Below are 13261 nucleotides of genomic sequence, written 5' to 3' on the forward strand. Positions count from 1 at the left end.
TCACATAAAACATAATTAGCACAGGAAAACAGTAGAGACAAAATGTATTATAATGACAAAAATAAATAACACTAAATGATACACAACTTTCTAAATATTCCTATAATGCTTGGGAAATATTTTTCCTCATATTAAAGTTAAAGTCAGGATGACCTAGGGAATCATTTAAATAAGTATCTCAAAATGCAGCTAAATATTAATATTCTTTGCCATACATAATTATGGGCAACATTTTATCTTCCCTTTCAGTGTCATTCAACCATTTTCAGTTGAGGAAACAAAGTACAATGGGGTTAACAAGTGAAGACTGCCCAGAATTGAGAAGCCTGGGCCCTCTGACCAGCCCAGGCCCACCTGGCATCCCAAAGATTGAAGAGATCTCAAGCATTCTGCTTGGGAAGCTCTGTTTTAATGATTTTTGGCACCCCTTCCCCTAGCCTGTAACAGTAATACAATTAAACTCACCATGCAAAATAAAATACGTGTAGATTACTTATTTCTAATATCTTACTCAAAGTGTAATAAAAAAGCAAGATTATTACCTGGGAAACTGGGGGTTCATGAAGGTCTAACTGAAGTCTCTGTACAACATCAGTAAAATCCTCAGCATGAAAACAAATCACATCTTTGGTTATGCGAGGTTGGTCACTCCTAAGATTAACAAACTAAGTTTTAGAAACAAGCATGTCATAATGAAAAATGATGGCAAATTTCAATTTTTTTTGTTCTTGGAAATGCTACTACTAGCAAAGAAATAGATGCACAGGCTTCTAAGGACTTAAGTATACAATATTCAAAAAATTAAAATTAAAAACTAGTAAAACTTAAAAACTCATGAAAATCAGATTAGTTATTAGAAAATTAAAACAACAATGGCTAAAAAGAATAGTTTTATTCTAAATTAGCTGCATTTGCAGTTCTTTACTTTGCATTTCTATGTCCTAAGCTTTGTTAAAATCGGGCCCCAACTGAATGTAAAATGGTGTAGCCACTATGGAAAACAGTCTGGCAGTTCCTCAAAAAATTAAAAACAGAGTTACCATATGATCCAGTAACTCCGCTTCTGGGTATATACCCAAAATAATTAAAAGCAGGGACACAAAGATATTTGTACATCCATGTTCACAGCAACATTATTCACAATAGCCCAAAGGTGGAAGCAACCCAAGTGTCCACTGATGGATAAATGGATTATACCACAAAACGTGGTATATACATACCATGGATTACTACTCAACCTTAAAAAGGAAGGAGATATGAAAAGGAGAGGTTCAGGGGGAAAAGAAAAGAAGGAGATTCTGACACTTGTTACAACATGGATGAACCATGAAGACATTATGCTACGAAAAATAAGCCAGTCACAAAAAGACAAATACTGTATGACTCCATTTATATGAGGTATCTAAAGTACCCAAATTCATAGAAACAGAAAGTAGAATGATGGTTATCAGAGCCTGGGGGTGAGGAGAAATAGAAGAGCTGTTGTTCAATGGGTAGTTTCAGCTTTGCAAGATGAAAAAGTTCTGGTAATCTGTTTCGCAACAATGTGATTATATTTATACTATCCAGTTTAAAAATTATAAAGATGGAAACTATATATTTTACTAAAATTTAAAAACTGGTCCTCAACCTTTTAAATAGAGCCCACATTCTTAGACAATGATAACCAACCTTGCAGTTGAGTTACTTACCATTCACCAAACTGTACAGCTTTCAAAACCCCAACAGCAGCCGTACTCTGCCAGTCAAACCCCTGACCTACATGATCAGCATGAGCTCTTGTCCTATCTTCAAAGAGGACTTCACGGGGTTCACTGGTCCGAGGTAGGTACTGGAGATTTTTAATTTCATTCATTGATCTGGAGTTGATTTGGTTGTGAAGCAAAGGGAAAGCAAGGAAGAAAGAGCCCCCCAAAAAATTATCAGTAACAATAAGGCACAGAAGAAACATCAGATTTAAATAAGATGAGGGTTGAGAACGGTTCAATGATTTTGATCATTAGCATTTAAGACACTATTTATAATGCTTAATGTCATTACCTTCCTCTTCCTATAAGCCATAATAAAGTAGAAGTTATATCTTAGATTAGGCTCAAATGTAGTATTTCTGTCTAGCAACAGAAAATGCAATTCAAAGTTTAAGGCTGTATGCTTCTTTACCCTCAGTCATTTTCATTTCCAACTCTCAAAACATTCTACTAGAGATCTGATTCAAGATGGCCAAATAAACATCCATGTGATCTTCTTCAACTTTAAAATGAAAGTAAAAGGCTTCGAACTAATAATAGGAGAAGACTGGATGGGGGAATGGATGACTATATAAATGAAACAGAATTGGTCATGAGTTGATAGCTGTTAGTATTAAATACAAGGGAATTTATTATATTATCTTCTGCATTTTTATATGCTCGAAAATTTCTAAATATAATAATCTAAAGGTGATAGTAAAGGAATAAGAAGTCACAAAGGAAAGGAATTAGTGAATAAGCAATATCAACAAACTCCGGCAACACAGAAAATGACCAGAGTCTTGGACTAATAAAGCTGAGCAGAGAAAGCCACAGGCCTAGAATACACAAAAAGGGATCAGCAGCCAAAAAGGCAGACATGCTCAACAGACTCTGGAGAAGGCTGACTCCAAAAAACAGCCAGCAAGCACTCTGGGAGGCTGAGGTGGAAGGTTCGCTTGAGGTCAAGAGTTTGAGACCAACATGAGCAACAGCGAGACCCTGTCTCTACTAAAAAGAGAAAAAAATTAGCTGGGCATGGTGGTACATGCCTGTAGTCCCAGTTACTCGGGACGCTGAGACAGGAGGATTACTTGAGCCAGAAGTTTGAGGTTGCAGTAAGCTATGATGATGCCATTGCATTCTAGCTAGGGAGACAGAGCAATACTCTCTAAAAAAAAAAAACAAAAACCAAAAAATCCACACATAACCAAAACAGCCAGGCATAATAACAATAAGACAGAAATGAAGTGATGCTGAGAAAAGAGGAATTCAGGTGAAATTCTGCAAACACATAAGTCATTCACCACACCTGCAGGTAGAAATGTAGACAGTGAAGCATTTACACCATGGAGTAGACAATGGCTACCCAACCTACATCCGTTCCTTACCCTGATTTTCATTAGGCATCTGATCCTACACTTGATGTGATCTAATTCACAAGATCCTGAGGTAGATCTTGATGAGTCCTAGCAAATTACAGTAAGCTCATTTCCCTGCCAGTGACTGATTTCAGAATAGACATGAGCTGATTCTGGCTAATAGTAATGAAAGAAAATCTACTGAGGAGACTTCTGGGAAGTTTCATAGCTCCTAAGAAAGAAATACAAGAAAAGATAGTCTTCTCTTCTATTAGATATAACCAGATCCAGATGTGAAGCCTAGAACTGCTAAAGCAGTTCCAGCAACCACAACAGGAGAGCCAACTGTGAATACAAAGTGTAGGGCTTTTGCATCTAGCCTAGGCAAAGAGAAGGATAAGGCAGAGAAAAGGAAAGGACCTGGTTCCTTGATAATAGCATTGAGCCACTGTCCATATGGTGCCTGGAGCCAACCTCTCTGGACTTCCTAATACAGAATATAACAAACATTTTATAAATCAGTTAAAATTGCTTATATAAAAACATCCTGATAAACTTTCAGCCAAAAAAGCTACATGTTCTCTAAACACACTCTACTTGCCATATAAGTAGAACATAATCCTCTGACATTTGGATGCATCGTTTAATGTCCATTTCCATGCCTATTCACTCTAAATTCAAACCTACCTGTTGACAAGCCCCACCAAAATATAAAAAGAACTCCCAATAAGGCCAATGCTTTATTCCAAAATATGAACAGGTCAATTAAGAATCACTAGATATATTTGAAGTTAGCAGACTGACAGAGAAAGACCAAAATAAACAATGCTAAAATTTAAAAATTCAAAAGAAAGGTCAGAGGACAAAATTCAAGTAAATGTCTCAATCAAAAGCAAAAAGATAAATAACAGAAAATATGAGGATAATCATACCAGGAGATCTACTATTCAACTAGTAGTAGATATAGATCAACTAGTAATAATACTAGTATTATCTACCAGTGTAGATCAACTAGTAATAATAGATTCAGAAAGCAATGGAGGGCCAGGCGTGGTGGCTCGTGCCTGTAATCTTAACACTCTGGGAGGCTGAGGCAGAGAACCACTTGAGCCCAGGAGTTTGAGGTTGCTGTGAGCTAGGCTGACACAGTGGCACTCTACTCAGGGCAACAGAGTGAGATCCTGTCTCAAAAAAAAGCCAAAGAAAATAAATGGGGAAGAAATTACCAAAGCAAGCCAGAAAAATTCTCAGAAAGGAAAGGAGATATGAATCTTTAAATTTAAGAGGCCTACCAAACAACAAAAAGGATGATTAAAAAAATAGAATGAAAGACCTAAACCAAGATATATTATTGTGAAATTTCAGGCTCCTGATGATAAACAGAGGATCCTGTAAGCTTTCAGACATGAAAAAAAATTGGGTACCTACAAAAGAACAAAAATTACACTGGGATTAAGACTTCTCATGAATAATAATAGTAGATGCCAGAAGACACTAGATACTAAAAATGCTAAAATGCTAAATGCTAAAATCCTAAGGGAAAATACAACCTCTGGACTCCAATTAAACTATTAATCATATTTAGTGACAGAAAAAGAAATTTTCAAACATATAATGACTCAAAATACTTTTCTTTTCTTAGAATGTTACTTGAGAAATATACCCAAGCAAGAGAAGGAAATAAACCTAGGAAGACAACAACCATAGAATAATGCAGAAAAGCGTTAAATGGGAAGTCCTAGGATGATAACCATGAAATAAGCCTTCCACATTGAGGCAGAACACAGAACTTCACAAGATTTCCATGGGCTGGGCATGGTGGTTTACACCAATAATCCCAGCTACTTGGGAGACTGAGGTAGGAGGACTGCTTGAGCCCAGGAGTCTGAAGTTGCAGTAAAGCTATGATCATGCCACTGCATTCCAGTTTGGGTGACAGAGCATGACCCTGTCTCTAAAATAAATAAATAAATAAATAATGTTTAAACAAGATTACCATGGAAAAGACAGATGTGTAAGAGTAGACTGTATGAACAAATTCTGGAAAAGACTTGAGAATATGATAAAATGACAGAATGCACGGTCATTACCATCACCCTAAAAAAAAAGAGGTTATATAAGAAAGACATAGTCAAGTAGTTGAGAAAGTCAGAGTGGTTCTAGAAGAAACTAATGTATCTTAAGCAATAAAGATAATAGAAGATATTTAGGATATCTAGAAAAGTTTATGCCCCCACCTCAAAAAAAGGGCAATCAGAAAATGCAAGAAAAACAGAACTTTTTTTTTAAAGCATGATCCAAATACAAACTTTTCAGGCATGGTTTTGAGTGTCCAGATGAAATATAGGAAAGAAAGATCCTTTTGTATATTCATCCTTTAAGTGACAACATAATATTGGAAACTTAGAATAAGAATTTTAAGCCCACTAGCTACCTATATTATAAATGCCATTTATCGGTTTTCAAATTTTAGAATCCACCTAATGACAAAGCATGTAAGACCTAATTATGGTTTTAAAGCAGAATATGAATTAACCTCAACAATGTATAAGTAACAGCTGGCATAAAGAAGTGGGGAATAAGAGGGTAAAAGTGTAGGGGTCATTTAACTATTCAGAGAACAAGAAGAAGGAATATCTATCATACCAAGAAGTCAAAACCCTGTCAAAAACTTTGTGGGGAAAAAAAAGGCATCATAAACAAGGGTTTTTGTCTCTAGTAAAAATGTGTTTGCCTCTGGGAGGGAAAAGAATCCAGGATTTTTCATTATAAGCTCTGCCATACTATTGGATTTTTTTTAGAACTGTATGCATGTATTTCTTTAACTCTGGAGTTCAGAAATCCAAAGATCAGCTTCAGCAGCAGTCCCTTGATAAGTGGACAACTTCTCACATTTGATTCCACCATTCTCAGCAACAAGAAGTTCTCATTAACACCAAAAGATGACACTGGTATTTACGTTTTGATTCTTCCACTCTAATTATCAAAGTGTTTCTGAATGCTTCACTTAAGAACATTTAATACCAAGAAATAAAATTTGATGGCACCTCAGATTACTGGAGAAATAACAGATGATTAAATAAATGATGTTGGTACAGCTGCCTAACTACTTGAGGGAAAATGTTAAATCTCTTCGTCTATACTGAAACCAATTCAGGGTAGATTAAATAAGTAAATACTGAAATACTAAGAAAAATTGTAGATGAATCTTTTTAATACTGAATGAGAGAAGGCCTTTCTAAACCTACTCCTAACGGAGAAACCTCAAAGGAAAAGACACAGACATCTTACTAAATATAAACAAAAACTTCTGAGTAAAAGAAAAAAAAACAAAATAAAAAATCCTCACTGAAGCAAAAAGAAAAACTTGCAACAGAAGAAAAAAGTTAATAACCATAATATATACAGAATTTTTACAAATGAAAAACACTCCAATAGAAATGTGGGTAAAGGAAATTAAAAGGAATCACCTAAGAAGAAATAACAAGCCCCTTAAAGAAGACCAAATATAAATGAGACATTTTCATCCAATCAGATCAACAAAGTTAAAGAGAATATTAATGGAGAGTTGAGGATAAGGACACTATCTTACTATTAATATATGGGTAGGGGTATTAATTGGTGCAGTTCTACAGGTCCATTAGAAATGTGTACTTTGAGCCTTTAGTAATTTCTACTAAGAAAATAAACACCCATATGCTCAAAGATATTTATCTACCAAACATGTATCTGTCTATAATCAGTGTATGTAGTACATGTTTAACACTCGGCTTAGGGGAGGTGGGGAGAGGTGGCAGATTTGTAGCTGATTTCTTTGGTATAAATACTCCCCACATGGCTAATTTCCAGCTACTAATGTGACATCACTCAATGTAGAATTGGAAGGTGACACTAATAATGGCCCTTGTGAGCAGGTACAAACTGTCTCCAGCACACCACTGTCATGTTTGTCAAAATACCATTTGTGGTGAAAAACTGGAAATAATTTACACTAATAAAGAATTGATTAGATAAATCTTTATACAACCATACAGTGAACTAAACAGTCATTTAGAAATGATATAGATGCATCTTAAGAAAACACATATATCTAAAGGAAAAAAATTCTCCAGTTTTAAAGTAAACATCATATAAAGAATGGGTATATTTTTAAACAAACAAAATTTATACTGTGTGTATGTATGGACTAGAATTTGAAAGGTTAATATGCCTAAATGGGTGGGATTATGGCTGACTTCTTGCCTTCTTTTTACTCTTTTATATTATATTTTTAGAGTTTATAATAATCAGGAAATAATGGTCATTTGGGGAGAAAGATAATAGAATTAAAAACACATATAGTATTTAAGAATTTAGCAGAATTTCAAGATTCATCATTATCCTGTACAAAAACTGTTGTCTAACAACAATTTTTACAATGTATTTTCATGCACCATCCTTAAGCTCAAGAATCAAGAATCATTCTCCTATGCATGAGCTTTAGAAGTAAGGTCCATTAGAACTCACTTCTGGGTACTTATTTCAAGTTGCTATTTCCATAGTCTAAGATTTTTCAAAGTACCAGAGTGAGTTAATCTACATTTCTTTTAAGTGTCTGAAACACAAAATACATTAGTACAATATGAATTACTAAAGCTCTGTACTAGACTATATTAGTGCTTCATTCACCAAATACTGGTTACCTACTATGTGTCACAAGGACAGAGATGAATAAAACTGTCAATGTCCTCAAGGAGCTTACCTTAAATATTAGTAAATAATAAAAACATTTAAACAGATTGTTAATGAGCAGAATGTTGTGGCACAGAAAGGGGAACAATTAATTGCCTTAAGGGAACAAGCTTCACAAACAAGATGTCATCCAAGTTAAGTTTTGGAAAATTTATTAAGCGTCTGCTAGGTAGAAAGGAAGATGGGGGATACCATTTCATGTAAAAAGCAAAGAATTATGAAAGACCATGGTTTGGAAACTGAATTTGTTATGGCTAGAGTAGACGAGAAGAGGTACTGTTGGGGCCAGATTATGAAAGATGCTTGTAGACTACACTAAGGAGAGCAGGTTATCCTGCAGGCAGTTAAGGCTGAGGTTTTAAGAAAAAAAATAAAAATTAAATTTTTTTTTTTTTTTTTTCTTTTTGAGACAGAGTCTCACTTTGTTGCCCAGGCTAGAGTGAGTGCCATGGCGTCAGCCTAGCTCACAGCAACCTCAAACTCCTGGCTCAAGCAATCCTCCTGCGTCAGCCTCCCAAGTAGCTGGGACTACAGGCATGCGCCACCATGCCCGGCTAATTTTTGTATATATATTAGTTGGCCAATTAATTTCTTTCTATTTATAGTAGAGACGGGGTCTCGCTCTTGCTCAGGCTGGTTTCGAACTCCTGACCTCGAGCAATCCGCCGGCCTCGGCCTCCCAGAGAGCTAGGATTACAGGCGTGAGCCACCGTGCCCGGCCTTAAATTTGTTTTTTAGAATGATTCCTCACCCCGATGATCGTATAATGAATGAGTGGATTGGACTAAGGAACTTACAACTAGAAGATTTATTTAAGAAACCTTTTCAAATAATCTTGACAAATAGTTTTCAAACTATGCTCAAGTCTCAAACATTTTTATAAACAACCAACTAAAAAAAAGTGGTTTTGCTTATTTGAGAAAAATAAATGTTTACCGTCGTCTTTTGAAGGGTGACTTTGGCATATCTGCTGTAGGGATCATCTGCTCTCCTGGCCTTACCCACATTATAGGCCCATCATCACTTTGGGACCTACACTGGAGTCGGAGGCTGGAAAGTGTACCCCAGGGCAAAGTCATCTAGAAATCAGATGAATAAATCACATTAAGAACATTTTTGTACTATTTACAAATTAACCCCACCCACTCAAATATTATAAAAGTTTTATGAAGCATTTTTTGTAAGTGTATACAAAGAAATAAATGCTATTCATATAGTAATTTATTAATAGATAAAAAGAATTGAAGACTTTGTAGCAATACTTTTCTAAACATTTCTATTCAAAAAACATTGGATAAAATTTAATTTTAATAGTCAATGTTAACTTAATACTCTATGCCCACTTAAGTTATGATCAAAACTTTAATAATCTGAATTACCACTCACTTTTAGAAATGGTGATTCTTCTAACATATCAAGGAACTCTGGGAAATAATCACCAACTTCTTCGTCTACCGCTCCAACAAGACTTATCTGCCGCATAGGACCTGCTCGATAGGTGCCACAGCAGTATGTCCTGTTGACCTGAGATAAAACAAAAGGGGGGGAAATGGAATGAGGTACACTACCATATAAAGAATTAGAATAGGATATTGTTGCCAATGTTGCTATTTCTTCTACATACTAAGAACTCAATGGTCTGTACTTTGGATAAAGTTAATAGTTACAGAGAGGCACTAAAGCACACTGACAAATAAATATACTGATACATTTGCCACAAATGGAAATTTCAATGTGCAAGTTAGCCTACTGTCCCAACATCTCAAAGAAATATTGAAGACATTAAGATTATTTGAACTTCTCTAAGAATCATGATTTTTTAACTTTGTAAACACTTCAAAGTGTGATCTTTATTTAAGAAGAAAAACCAGAATAAACATTACTGAAATTGGCAGGGCAGGAAATAAAAAAGACCATGTGGTCAGATTATCTAGATTCATTTTGTACTCCCTAGCTTTCAAGTCTTCAGGCCAGTTATCAAAGCTGACCATTATCAAATCCAATCTCCCATAACTTCCATATAAGAGCCTCCACTTTAGGCAGGCTGATCTTTTTCCCTCCTCAACTTATGCCAAACTCATTTCTATCTCCATTGATTTTTTTCTTGAATCTGCTCCACTAGGAATGTCAACCCAAATCTTATCCATCTTTCAAACATCAGTTCAAGAGTTCTTTTTTTCCAGAAGTCTTCCTGGTTATCCTCCATGATCTTTCCCTTTTCTGAAGTCTAATATTATCTATGAGCACATATACATTTTCTCTAGATCAACTCTCTAGTGAATTTAGGGCATACCCTACACAAATTTGCAGCCTCAAGCATTCTATCTAGCATTTAAATACAATCTACGGCTGGGTGCGGTGGCTCACGCCTGTAATCCTAGCACTCTGGGAGGCTGAGGCGGAAGGATCACTCAAGGTCAGGAGTTTGAAACCGACCTGAGCAAGAGCGAGACCCTGTCTCTGCTAAAAGAAATAGAAATTAATTGGCCAACTAAAAATATATAGAAAAAATTTAAAAAATAAAAAACAACAACAAAAAAATAAATGCAATCTACCAATTAATTCCATACAAACTATTTTTATGTTCTTATCCTACCTTCAATTTGGAATAAATGTTTCTCAAGGGTAGAGAGATCCTGTGCATAGAGATGAACTAGACTAGACATGATGGATTCTAGCCAGAATTTCCGCCTCAGATCAGTTACCTAGCATTTTCTACCTTAGTTAAGATGTAGATTAAATAGAAAAACCTAACATACAGAACTGTACCTTTATAAGGTGGGCCTCTATTGAAGATTAAAAAAAAAAACTTTAAAGGATCAAATGTTACTGTTTTAAATGCCACCTATTTTGCCTTAATAGGAAAGTCTACATAAATGACTATCCAATATTTCACAATTAGTGAAATGACCACCTACTACACAATTCTTCACTATCAGTTCTTTAGCAGTATTTTTATTTATTTATTTCAGCATATTACAGGGGTACAAATGTTTGGGTTACATATATTGCCTTTGCCCTACCCAAGTCAGAGCTTCAAGCATGCCCATCCCCCAGATGGTGTGCACTGCACCCATAAGATGTGTATATACCCATCCCCTCCTCCCCCCCACCTGCCCAACACTCAATGAATGTTATTACTATATGTGCACTTAAGTGTTGATCAGTTAATACCAATTTGATGGTGAGTACATGTGGTATTTGTTTTTCCATTCTTGGGATACTTCACTTAGTAGAATAGGTTTCACCTCTATCCAGGATAATACAAGACATGCTAGATCAACATTGTTTTTTGCGGCTGAGTAGAACTCCATGGTATACATACATGTTTTATTAATCCACTCATGTACTGATGGGCACTTGGGTTGTTTCCACATCTTTGCAATTGTGAATTGTGCTGCTATAAACATTCTAATACAGATGTCTTTTTTACAGAATGTCTTTTGTTCTTTTGGATAGATGCCCAGTAATGAGATTGCTGGATCAAATGGTAGTTCTACTTTTAGCTCTTTGAGGTATCTCCATATTGCTTTCCACAGAGGTTGTACTAGTTTGCAGTCCCATAGCAGCATTTTTAGAACCAACTCATTTTTTTTCCCATAGACAATTTAACATCACCCACACACATAGACATATATACAGCAAAAAAGGTCTTAGATCTTGTTCTCAAATAGCAGGGGGATTTCTTAATTCCTTACAAATCCTTCCCCCAAGATCACTGTAGGTGATCCTTAAGCAGCAACTACCAGGTCAGAATTCCCTTGCATATATTTGTATGAATTATCTTCCATACGTTTTGTGTGATCATTGTGCTATTAAAAAGCCAGCAGTGAGAGCACGGAAAAGAAGAGCATCATAGAGATAAGGAAGGGAAAGAAAGGAAGCTTTTTAAAATCACTGTTCTAACCTTTCTAAGCCAATCATCCTAAAATAAAGAAGATTTAACCTTCAACAACAATTCTAGAAATCATTTACTTTCAGGGGTACTAAGAAATATCACTCTTATCCAAATACTTCCCCCAACCATTCCCAATTGTCAGAAATTCCTTTACTAATCTATACAGGGTAGTGGCATTTTACAGGAGGAATATCCTAAAGACCTATCAGAATTTAAAGCTCCTGAAACTCAAAACCAATTCTGAAGAAATACAGTCATGTCTACTAGCTTTGAGATTATGCAACTCATAATGCATTACTAATTTGAAGGAATACACATTACTTTAAATTTCACACACAAAGTGACAGAGTATTTTTATATCACACTACTCCAAGTTTACCTAATACAAATATCACTAAATTCAATAGCATTGAACTTGAATACAACTAAGAAATGAAAACACTGGCTGGGCGCAGTTGCTCATGCTTATAATTCCAACACTTAGGGAGGCCAAGGCAAGAGGATCGCTTGAGCCCAGAAGTTCAAGACCAGCCTGGGCAACATACCAAGACCCAGTCTCTACAAAAGAAAAAAAAAGGAAGAAAAAAATGCAAACACCTAGGATGATCATTATGTGAATGAATAAATATAAAGAATCTTTTCCTATTTGGAAAGAGAAACAAACCTGAAAGAGGGGAGGGAGGGAACAACATAAGAAAAAGAGAGGTTATAATCCCAAAAGATATCAAACTTTTATGATCTCATAATTTTGCCAAGGCCAACATGTTTATTTTCATCTATATACAAAAAAAGTTTCTCTTCTTACGAGGATCTTCAGGGTCACACCACTGTGTGAGTACCCATGAGTGCCAAAGAATTAACAATATTCAATTTTTATTTAGCAGCAGAAGAGCCATCAAGTAATTAAATATGTTATAATATACCAAGACTGGATTTTAAGAGCTGCAATGTATTAAGGCCTATTTGGAAAACTGTTGCTAAATTTCCCAGATAAAGAAAGCCCTGATTAGTAAACCACAACCTTCCTGTTTTCATTCCTTTACTTACAAGAAATTAGACCTCTGGTTTTCCTTTACGTACGTTCTTTTCTCAACATCAGCCCTGTTTTTACTTCCTTCCATATCTAGCCTATACCTCAAGATTTATCCCTCTCATAAACACATTCTCATATTCTATCTGAGTCCTTCCACCAGCACTGCTTGCAAACCCAAAGCCGAAAACATTCTAACCATCAGTCCTACCTCTGGACTTTTCCAATTCATGAGCTAATAAAAAAACCCTTTTATCATTTAAGCCCATTTTAAAATTGAATATTCTGCAACTTGCCATCAAAAGCACCTAGATATACCTTTTCCACATCAGAATCCTACTCCTATAATATTTGTCTGTATTTCCTGTCTCTACTGCCTCATCTCACCTTTTATTCACATTTCATATGATTGCAATCAGGCTTCTGCCCACATCACTCACCTGAAACAAATCACTAATGACCTCATTGCCAAATTCAAGGAATGTTTTTCAGTCATCTGCTTTCTTGACTTCTT

At 35.6% G+C, this 13261-nt stretch overlaps 1 protein-coding gene across 1 annotated transcript in view; it reads right to left on the reverse strand.

The window, feature by feature from the left end:
- The window catches only part of RSBN1 (round spermatid basic protein 1), a 47988-nt gene that overhangs the window by 1183 nt on the left and 33544 nt on the right, over nucleotides 1-13261 (reverse strand). Inside the window, exons 3-6 of the mRNA XM_012778434.3 lie at nucleotides 9206-9343; nucleotides 8756-8898; nucleotides 1692-1859; nucleotides 543-651 (exon numbers count right to left, since the gene is read on the reverse strand). Coding sequence (XP_012633888.1) covers nucleotides 543-651; nucleotides 1692-1859; nucleotides 8756-8898; nucleotides 9206-9343 — 558 coding nt within the window. The remainder of the gene's footprint in view (nucleotides 1-542; nucleotides 652-1691; nucleotides 1860-8755; nucleotides 8899-9205; nucleotides 9344-13261) is intronic.

Source organism: Microcebus murinus, chromosome 2 (assembly GCF_040939455.1).
Source record: "Microcebus murinus isolate Inina chromosome 2, M.murinus_Inina_mat1.0, whole genome shotgun sequence".
Taxonomy (NCBI): Eukaryota; Metazoa; Chordata; class Mammalia; order Primates; family Cheirogaleidae; genus Microcebus; species Microcebus murinus.